We start from the raw sequence: 11,232 nt of genomic DNA, 5'->3' as shown, positions 1-11,232 counted from the left end.
AATCGTGCATTAAAGGATTTTAAATGCTAAATCTATGGTTACGGCAAGTTAGCGCTAGCATTCTGCCAGCTTCAAATCATACACAGAGATGAAATAGTGCGGTAAGACCACATTTATTTGAATGAATTATAGCATGTATTTCAATTAGCTATCGAGAGAGAGAGAGAGAGAGAGAGAGAGAGAGAGAGATGACAGTTGTGTGTAACCTGTTTGCTGCGTCTGCGCATCTCTCTCTCTACAAACAATTACTTCAAAAACAGCGATTTTATCACCTCGTTGCTGGGGAATATAATGTAGCGATCTAGTATCTAGGCTATTTTATTAATAAAAATCACGGGGAAGTGTTGACAACAAGTTTGTGCGTGTGTGCAGCACAATCAGCGATCTAATCCCGCTTATTCCATGATCATTTGCCAAGTTATAGACAAGTTAGTATTGCTCTTTGCAGCACAATATTTGACCGAATGGGTAAAAATGACAGTTATTTTTGTCAGTTATGGCTTGTTAGCGCTAGCATTCTGACCGCTTCAAATCATACACAGAGATGAAATGCGGCAAGACCACATTTATTTGCATGAATTATAGCATGTATTTCAATTAGCTATCGAGAGAGAGAGAGCGCGCGAGTGATGCGTGTTGGTTAGTGTGCATCAATTAAAGCAGCTCATTAATATAGAACGGTGATTAAACTGACTTGGAACTTCCTATGCATTAAACGGTTTTACTGCATACCTGCCAGCCAATCAGAATCCAGTATTCAGACAGACCATGGAATAATTGAGATTAAAGCTGAAGTGTGTAATTTTTTCAGAGTTAAAAACTAATTCTTTTTGGTGACACTAGTGACTCACAAATTGCACACTTCACCTTAAGCACATGCCCACAAACCCTATCCTTTTCTAACTCTATCTTTCTCTCCACGTCTCCACTATCTCAACGTCTTTGTCCCGGACCACTACGTCCACAGGACAGTTCACGCCAGAGGGAAAGCCGATGCCGCAATGACAGCGGCGCAGAAGGCCCAGGAAGAGTGCAGGCTGGCCCGGATCACCGCCAAAGAGTTCTCCCCCTCTTTCCAGCACCGAGGAAACAGTGAGTGCAACCACCCGAGTATGGAGACTAAAAATAACAGGGACTTCAAGCTTTTGACAGTGCGACTAAGCTTTCCAGTTAGCTGTGAATGCTAAATATTCCAATAAGTTAACTTTGAAAACACTCTCCCACTGTGATTTGAAAGGTGCTAATATTTTTCATCAGTTCTCAAAAAAGAAGAGCAGGATTTACTCAGAAGTAGATTTATATGAGTGTTTTAGTAATAGCTCAGAAGAAGAATGGCAGTGTCGGTGAAAGCGTCTGTGTGTGTGAGTGTAGGTGCCGGATGGGTTCAGGACTGTAGGGGTCGATGCCCCCACTGTGCCATGCGGGGGGAATGAGTGATAGAAGAGGCAATAAGAAGATGAGGGGAGGTCAGCGCTGACCTTTCCGACAAGCCCACGCAAAGCTAGCCGACATACACATTTAAATTTATGCATGCACACACTATACCCACACATACATATTCACACCACCCACATATATAAACACACATACAGTATATGCAGTCACACTTTCGGTCACTGTCACACCCCCACACATTTGTAGAATTTATACACTCTCAAATCCCATCCCATCACAAAACACCCCTTTACAGGAGAGCTATAAGCACTCACGCTGTGCTGGATCAGTGTATGCGACCTCCTGGAAGGGTTGATATTTCTAAATGATAAAGTTATGCCATGAGATGACCTTAGAAATGTTAGAACAAACTTGGTTGAGATGTGCTGACTTGCAACAGATTTGTAAATAATGTTTACAGTTGGAGTACAAGCCTTTATGAGATTAAGTTGAAAGTGTACTTACGGGTGCATAGGGATGTGTGCCTGTAGCGCAAACAGACTTGAAATTCTTCGGGTCTCATTAGCCGAGCTGATTAGAGCAGCCATGGTGCTGACTCTGGAAAGCTTTGATAAGTTACACTGTATCAAGCTTACCAGATACGGCCCATGTGCTTCAAGCAATCAAGGGTTGTATGGGAAAACTTCACCCAAAAATTTAAAATTCTGTTATGATTAATTCACTCATTTGTTGTTTCAAACCCACTAACCAAATTTTTTTTTTCTGTGGAACACAAGAGGAGAATTTCTGAAGAATCTTCTTGCAGCTCATTCCCATATATAGCTACAGTTTATATAGGGACCAAAACTCCAAAAAACACCAAAACAAAACATTAGGGATGCACCAATATTAAAATACTGGCAAATATCATAAGCTGATCATAAGCTACCAATCATAATCTGCATATTTGAACTGAGGTGCCACATTTGGTTAAAACCCAAAGGATAATCAATGGAATTTTAGTGTCAATGACATCAAACCTAGAATGGCACATCAACACCCCATTTTCGAAATTGAACAAACTCAAATGATTACAGACTAATGATTTTCATTTCATAATGACAATTATGACTATCCTATGGCTTCAGAAGACTTGGAACATAGCGAAAAACATACGAAAAACATTGCACTAAAAAAAACAAAACAGTTCTGAAACTATGCCTAGACAAATAAGAGTTTGATTTAGGTCTGCACAAAAGAATTTCAGTATAATCTTAATTATGTACACTTTTTTTTCTCAAGACAGATGGAAGCTTATGCAAGGGCATGTTCCCATTCCATACACCCCCTTTGCAGAATGAAGTACAACATTTAAAGTGTGGCATGCCTACATGTTTTAAAATTAAAACTTGTCTCTCTGTCTCCGAGTAGGAGTGGAGTGCCAGCGACCCAAACAGCAGAACTCGAGTGAGAACGACGTGGAAGTTATCTCCAGTGGGACCGCGGATAGTACTGAGCTCTATATGAAGGGCTCCACACCCCCAGACCTTACCCCAGACGTAAGCCCCACTCCCAGCAGGCCCTCCACGCCTCCCCGAAGCCCGACCACCAAATCTTCCAATCGCACCAAAAATGCCCGCTTTCTGCGACAGACTGCAGTGGATGAGGAGCGTGGAGGAACGCAAGAGATTCAGGTGCTGATGGAGGGAAGAGGTGGTGGTGGTGGTTCAGGTGGAGGTGGAGAGTACCTGAGGGCTAACAGTTGGAGCGAGGACAAGCGTCCCTCCCGTGGGGGCAGTAGTAGAGGTGGTAGTCGGGGCAGTAGCCGCTCCACAACTCCTTCAGTGCAGGACGAGGTACGGGTTGGGGCGGCACGGGCCAATGGCCACAAGCACTCCTCAAATCATAAGCCTCGAGACCACAGCTCATCCAATCACAAAACCCAGCGGGAAAGGAGGCCAGACGGACCCTCATCTTCTTGGACATCTCAGCGGGTACACAGCGACAGTTTGGCTCATTCACGTCTCTTAGAGCAGGATGAGGAAAAACTGAGCAATTATGAAATGGAGATGAGGCCGTTGCAGCCAATGGACTCCCATAACTCCCAAAAGCCCTATGGGCATGGGGAGGAGTGGCACAGTCACTCAGAGTCCCGTGGACATACACTACAGCGACGGGGTAAAAATCGTGACCGGAAGCAGGATGTCCGGGACACCTCAGGGCCCAGGGATGCCCAGGAGGGGCCGTCTCCGGACTCAGTGCAAAAGTTGGACAGTCTACAAGTGGGGGAAAAGCTAGAGGCTCGGCCCCTTCGCAGGGACCTCACACTCTCACCCCCACAGAAATCTCCACCTATTGCACTAGAGCACGATGACAAGAATCAGTCTCAGCTCAAAGTGAACTCGGTAAGTGAACATGTGCTACACAGAATACAGGGAAAGTGACTTATAGTTCACCCAAAATGGAAAGTTTTGGTATCATTTACTCAACCTCATGTCGGTCCAAATTTGTATGACTTTCTTTCTTTTGTGCAACACAAAAAGAGTAATACTGTAATGGCCTGGGTATACTTCACTTTCCGCGTTCCGTCTTGCACACAGCCGCGTCCGCACAGCTTTCAAAATATACTGAACCGTGGATGAGCGTGGACGGACATCCTCGACACATGGTCAGTACCACTTTCTTGACTTGTTCGGTCTCAAAATTCCACGGACAGTCTGTGCAGTCACAAAAATTGGTCTGCATGTGGACGGTGTGTGCGGACATCCGTGGAAACTTCTGATGGCGAAAACTGCGTCACAAGGATAGTGCGTGGACGGTCACGGAACACGGATGGCCGAAGTATACTTCTGGCTTAAGAAAGACCCGATGCATTTACAACAAATAGGGACAGTAGCTTTCAAGCTTTAAGAAGGATGCTAAACACCATCAAAGTTTGGTAAAAGGGGGCCATATGAGCCCTGGGTAAGAAACAGATGACACTTTTATTGCAGGGGTGTCTAATTCTGCTCCTGCAGGGCCAATATCCTGAAGAGTTGGGTTCCAACCTGCACCACTTTCCTGGACGTTTCTAGTAATCCTGAAGGCCTTGATGAGCTGGTTTAGGTGTGTTTGATTAGGATTGGAGCTAAACTCTGCAGTATAGTGGCCCTTCAGGTGCAGGATTGGAAATCCCCTTTTTTTTGTTGTCATATTTTTTGTATCCATTCATTGTACTTAAATGGACAAGAGTGACAAGCACAGTCCTCAGAATGTCTCTTTTTGTATTTCATGGAAGAATGAAAGTCCTACAGGTTTTGGAACAACAAGAGGGCTAGTAAACGGCGACCAAATCTTAATTTCCGCTTGAACGCAACTATTGCTTGAACGCAAGAAATAATTTCAAACATATTTCACAACCTTAAAATTTCAGTAAACATTTTGTCCAAGAAAATATATTTGAATATTTGATCATAAAATACATTTGTAATAGATCAAATACATTTATATTCGATGGCAAAAACGGCAGGTGTTTTAGTAAGCATCGGTGCCTGAGAGCGCATGAGAAGGAAGAATAACCTCCACAAACACAGCGTAGGTGTTTGGAGTCCCAAGGGAATACAGGAACTGACAATAGCCTGAGACACACAACCTGGACACGTCCAAACTTCAAACTATCCCCTTCCACTGCCTAGCAGCCCTACGATCTCTTGCTGCACTAAGAACACCTTGGTAACAGCAAATTGGCAAAGTGGCTCCTTCCACAACACAGCCCTGCATTGGCTGTCCCACACTCTGTTGCTAGGAAACAGCTTATGCCTTGCTCGGGTTGCGGCCAATCAAATGACTAGAGTGAGTTCTAGGAAGGAGGGGGTTTATGTTTGTAGCCGCAGAGAGGCAAGCAATGCAGCAGACTTGTGTAAGACAGGTTAACATGAGACACATCTGCACAATAGCTAGCCCCGATTAAGGAATTAACAAACACTGTCAACATTTCTAACAACATTTATGCATTCCAGAGATATCTAAACAACTGATTAGCTTAGCACAGGAGGAGAAAGAACAGGCCCTACACAGCACACAACTGTCTGACTCTGCAATAAAATAACTGTGGAGAGCAAAATCTGTTTGCTCAACAGGAAGATGCGCTAAATGTGACTCTATAAGATATGCTTGTCCTAATTCATTGTACAAAATCAGTGCTCACGACGTCTTCTTAACACTACTGTGTCTGGTTCACTTGTCACAGCCTAATTTCATGCCTCACATGTGTCTTGCATGTGCAGCACGCGTGTCCCTTTGCTCAACAGTTGTAAACATTGTCCACGACACGCTTACATGAGCCCATCAATTAAAAAGTGCACTTGACAAAACCGACTCTTTGCAACTACGTTGGTCCTTACGAGGGCTGGCACAATGCAGTACAGACTCTCATTTTCATTGAGATAATACCGTATCTCTGGTCAACCGAGGGGAATGGAATAATCATGCGGCTTTCTTTAAACGCACTGTAGTGTGCAAATGTGTTTTGCAGTGAATCTAGGACTCTAGTATGTTGACTGCTTAATACACTGTGGAGCGAATTCATTTAACAGTTGTGCAACTTTAGTATGTGATACTTCAGCGCAAATTCACTCAGCAGGTGCAAAACGTGCTGGAATATCGGCATGGGTATTTCAGTCATTGTCATCCTGTATCAGCACAAACACGCCTCCTTTCTATGTAAATTAGGTTTATAGAGAGCAGTGTATTCACACAAAGTGAGTACTATTCGCTTGCCGCAATTAACACTTAATGTTAACTATTTGCAGTGCACCCACAGCCAACTAAGATTGAGAAAAGCGCTATAACCAACTAATTTCCAGACACACAGAGTAGTCGAGTACACTTTAGGCATTTTAAAGAGCCGCTTTATGTGCCTAGACTGAAGCAATCCTGTACTGTCCCAAGAAAATACACGATAGCTGCATAACTCCAAAACCTAGCATCGATGTCATAAACAATTTGGTCCATACAATTCTGACTACCTAGGGCTAGATGTTTTTGATAGCTCATACATGTAAGGTCTGTAACATTTGCTGTGATTACGGGTTGGGTAATGCCGAAGTATTCTTCGATTTTTATGCGTACAGTACGAGTGCCATATATTTCATCATCAACATAGTATGCACGTACTGTATGTGCACAGACCAATTCTCTGTAATACTCTGTAAGTTCAGTGCGCACCTGTACATTGAATATTTTTTTTGCACCAAATAGTTTGTCCATAAGGTACCAACTCTGCATTGGCTTGTTGTTTCAGTCTAAAAAGAAAAGGATGAGATATAACAATCTACTGGAAACAGCAACGAAAACAGCAGCTGCTAGTTTAGAAGTGTACAAAGTCAATTTTAGCAGTTATAACTGCTTAAGAGATACAGCGTTGAGCTTAACTGAATTTCATAGGGTATAGACTATGCTAGCAGAATGCTCAGCTAGTACACTAAGTGATCAGCTTGTCAAATGTTAGCCAACTACAAATGCTAAGCAAGTACACCAAGTGATTAGCTTGCTAAAATGACAAAAACAAAAAACATGAGAAATATTTAATTTGAATATTTATTTGGGCGTTAATGATCATAATAATGTAGTTCAGATGGCATACATCATACAGAAATGTGTTATGATTTCTAATCGGGCACTAAAATGAATACCCTTTAAAAGTTCTTTTAGCCAAAGAAATCGTTCTGGGGTCATTGTTGTGGAATTACACCAGGCAAATTGTGTTCATTCTCAGAAGATCAAAGTGTCTGAGGTTCTGTAATTCTTACAATTTTTGAGCATGTTTGCACTCCTACCTGATTTGCATAATTTCTTTTAGTGAATCAAGTACTAAAACAACATAGCATGTAAATAAGAGCTGTTAGTTTTTTGTGAAATCCACACTGTATAAACAAATACTGACCTTTCTCTTTTTCTCCTTCTCACTCAACAGGGCTCCAACTCTATTCTGGTAGTCATGGTGATTTTGCTCAACATTGGAGTCGCCATTTTGTTTGTCCATTTTTTTATTTAAACTCTGCATTGCCTATCAATTCCTCTTGTACAGCTACACTATTATCAAATCAATACTAGTGTCATCACAACTGATCTGGTTCCGGCCCGTTTTTTAAACAAACGACCAGTGTACTTCTATTGAAGTTACAGCATGGACTGAGGAAGGCAACGACACAAAACTGGGCTCAGCAGTTCTGTCTGCTTTTCTGTCTCCAAAGAGCTCGTTTTGATTTCTTAATTTCATTTTTTTTTTTTATCTGAAATAGTTACAAGCATCCTTTTGAACTTCTAGTTTTATCCTATGTATTCATTCGCTCATTAATGATGTTATAAATTGATATACTTGTTTCTCTTTTTTTATTTCATATTCCTTACTTGCCTTTTCTTGACAATGCTGGTGGCTTTTTTCCGTTTTCGTTTGGGTTTGGTTTGTATTTGGGTGTTGGACTCATTTGAACTGTGGCTTTGGTGAGGGAGGGTGTGCAAGGTGGCGTAAGGGTGAAGGGCGACCACCATCAACATCTTTTCGGGTGATGGCAGCGTTACACAGCTATGATGTCAACGGGTTCAAAGTGATGGGAAACGGCCCCTGTCTAACCCCACCCGCCTTCCTCGCGCACCTCTCCTAAGCATTGCTTATGTTTCTCCATGTTCTCGTTTTTATCACTCATTGGAATAACACGCCAAGCACTCCTCTCATTTCCTGTACACCTCCATTTTCCTTCTGTGTGGTACGTCAACTACCAGCGGACTCCAGAATGTCATGGTGGACCTGAAATGAGAATTAAAGACACTTTTTAATTACAATGGACCTAAAATGAGTCTACAAAGCTTTTTGATGTATAAACACCTTCGAATTTGCCTAAAAATGTTGCATATGTTGAAAAGAAGTCGGCTAAACAAGCACAACCACACCAAATTGGGTTAGTAAAAGTTCAAGTCTAGAAATCACAAAGACACACCGCCACCAGAGTTTCAGCATCTGCAACATTTGAACTCGGGCGAATCTGACCCATATGCATTTGGAAAAATTCCCAGATCCAAAGGTTCTACGATCTGAAAGGGCTTCATCATTAATCTTGCTCCAAATGAAACCTTTTTTTTTCAGCAGAATAAATCATAACACAGACTCATTTTTCATTTTTTTTTTTTGTAAACAGGTCCTGCATGTAAGATTATGCACTGTACATTCAACACAACGTAGCATGGGTTCGATCTTTGGAAGCACTTTCCTAAGTTTGAGCTTTTCTTCAGCATATGTTATTTAAACATTGTTTGAATGTTGTATGAGGGCTAGCACATGACATTCTGTGAGGTCATCATCATTACAGCACCCCCTAACTCTCTTTGATGAAATGACGAGAACGTGCGAGCACCTGCCGACCTCACCATGCACACCTGAAAGCCACATGCTGCGTGAGATGCTGGCGTTCCCGACCAGACATTCAAGAGACTGTTAACGTTTTTTTTCCCAACTGCTGCTTTTAAAAAAACAAATATTTATTGATAAAAGGAAAAAAAAAAAACTTTTTTAGCTATTTGCAAGACGTCTGAAAAATGCCGACTGCCTTGTTTTTCTAAAAGTAAATGAAAAAAAAACATGTTGCATGCTAACGTATGTTTTAGTTTTGTATAGATAACCTTATCGGGGAAAAAAAACGTACGGAAAAGTGTGCTAGTAGTTTTGGATGCGGCATAAATAATGTAAAATTTAATTTGGACTTGTTCGACACATTCTAATCGAATTTGTGAGATTGTACGAATTTGTACGATTGTACGAATTGGTGATTTTGTACGATCTGACTTGTACGAAAAACGTAGCATTTGTAGGTAAAATTTCACCATGAGAACGCACCTCAAAGGAACGTAAGCAGATCCTACGAATGAGATTGGACAAATTCACCACCAATTCACCAACATACCTACAAACTGTCATAAGAGTGTGTTGAAATCGTTTACCTTATTGGCCAACGCCATGATACACAATGGAACAGGTCTGATCGGGCATGCCAATGATGAATTCGTGGTCCAAGTGCTGGTCTTGGCATCCAGCAGCCTTTCCTCCCCAAAATCAGAAGACGAAACTAAAACGAGTGAAACAAACAATCAAAGAGAGGTGTTTTGTTTATTTTTTTATAGCCAGCTAACAGAACGCAAAGATTGAGATGTTTTTATAGCATGTGTGTATGGGCTTGTACTTTCCCCCTTGAGTCTGTCCTCCTGGCAATGATTCATTCACAGTTTGTGTACTCTTTTCCCTCTTTCTCGCCCACCTCCCTTCCTTCCCCATATTTCTCCGTTTCTCTATCCAGCCGGGAAAAAAAGACCAGAAAAATGAAACGTACAAATGACAACTATGCTGATGTACAGAAACACAAGCTAGGGACCCAAATGTATGGAGTTGTACATTTGCTCAACTCGGGTCCTTGGGTTGGTCCAAGAACTTCACAAACTCGCTGACTGGCTCACTTTGATACCACAACGACTGTGTGTGACGGGGATGGTGGGATTCCAAAGGGTTTTTGAAGCAGGAAATTGCTGCAGTTGACCCACACCGCCGGCACTTGTACCGTTTGACCTGGATGTATCCGTCACCCTATGCGCCTATAGCATGCCCAAGCATGCCCAGTTCTTTTATCTCTCTCTCTCTTTCTCTATCATTCAGTTCTTTACTTTTTTCCTGGGGGTCTGATTCTTTCTGAGTTATATGGAGAAAATAATGAAAGTGTTTGAAAGTAAGCTCTTGTGTTGTGGTTTTTGAGTCTGTTTTTTTTTTTTTTTGGCCTTTTTGTTGTGTTTATTGAGTCTGTTTTTTTTTTTTTTTGGCCTTTCGGTATTTCTCCATATCTGTTACCAAAGTAACAATTTGTCTGGTTCCGATGCATTTACAGAAGATAGAAATCATATAATTTTTATCTGGATTTTAATTTTTTTTTAAATCGTATTACAGTATTTTTACAGTAATAAAGTACAGTAAAAAAGTAAAACAAATACTGTAATAACAAGATTTTGTGTAAAAAAAAAAAAGTAAAACTCAGATGGTAATGACAATTTTAAAGGAAAAAAATAATAGTCCTTTGTTTTCTTTCAAAATATAATTATTTGATTTTGGGGTAAAATATGGCATGTTTTTCACAGGTTAAGATTCACTCCTTGTATTTAAGTTAGAGTGAAAATGATGCAAGATTCTCAGTGCAGATGACAGCAAATAAAAACAGACAAATAGGTGAAGCATTGAGATTTCCCTGGTGAGAGTGTGCCATCACTATAGCAACTTTCATATAGAATTGTTTTCAAGCATGCCAAAAAATAGGGGTGTGGCCTCTATCACTGCACACATATGAGGATTATTTTGAAGGAAAAAACAGCCCTGTCAGGACGTCCTCCACAAAGACTGTCAAAAATGTAAATGAATCTACTTGATGGATTGCGAGTAAAAAAATTTAAATGCATTGAAAATATGAAATACAGTCTGCAAGGGCACAAGGCCAATTCATTTCATCTTCAAAGTCTCTCTCATGTCCTTGTCTTGTCCTCTCCTGTAGAAACTAACCCCACGTCATCTCTCCTATTCTCACATCACTGAAGCATGAGGTGGAATGCTTACAAATAAGCATAAAAATCCACCCTATAACTGACTCAAAAGGGTGCAAAACCTCTCAATTTGAAAGGAATAGTTTGACTTTCTTTTTATGTACTCACCTTCATGTCACGCCAAACATGTATGACTTTCCTTGTTCTGTGGAACACACACACACACACACAAAACGCACACACACAAAAAAGGGAACTGGGTCTGTCAAACGGCAAAAAAAAAAATCTCCATAACAGTATCATAAAAGT

General features: G+C 41.2%; 1 protein-coding gene across 1 annotated transcript in view; it reads left to right on the top strand.

The window, feature by feature from the left end:
- LOC107707524 (junctophilin-3-like) overlaps positions 1 to 7,892 on the top strand; it is a 30,220-nt gene extending 22,328 nt beyond the window's left edge. Inside the window, exons 3-5 of the mRNA XM_016511585.1 lie at positions 968 to 1,092; positions 2,806 to 3,779; positions 7,328 to 7,892. Coding sequence (XP_016367071.1) covers positions 968 to 1,092; positions 2,806 to 3,779; positions 7,328 to 7,408 — 1,180 coding nt within the window. The 3' untranslated portion in view covers positions 7,409 to 7,892. The remainder of the gene's footprint in view (positions 1 to 967; positions 1,093 to 2,805; positions 3,780 to 7,327) is intronic.
- The last annotated feature ends 3,340 nt before the right edge of the window (positions 7,893 to 11,232 follow it).

This window comes from Sinocyclocheilus rhinocerous, unplaced genomic scaffold, assembly GCF_001515625.1.
Source record: "Sinocyclocheilus rhinocerous isolate Xijiao unplaced genomic scaffold, SAMN03320098_v1.1 scaffold534, whole genome shotgun sequence".
In the NCBI taxonomy this organism is placed as follows: domain Eukaryota; kingdom Metazoa; phylum Chordata; class Actinopteri; order Cypriniformes; family Cyprinidae; genus Sinocyclocheilus; species Sinocyclocheilus rhinocerous.
The sequence above is the reverse complement of the archived record's forward strand: the minus strand, read 5'-3'. Positions and strand labels throughout refer to the sequence as shown.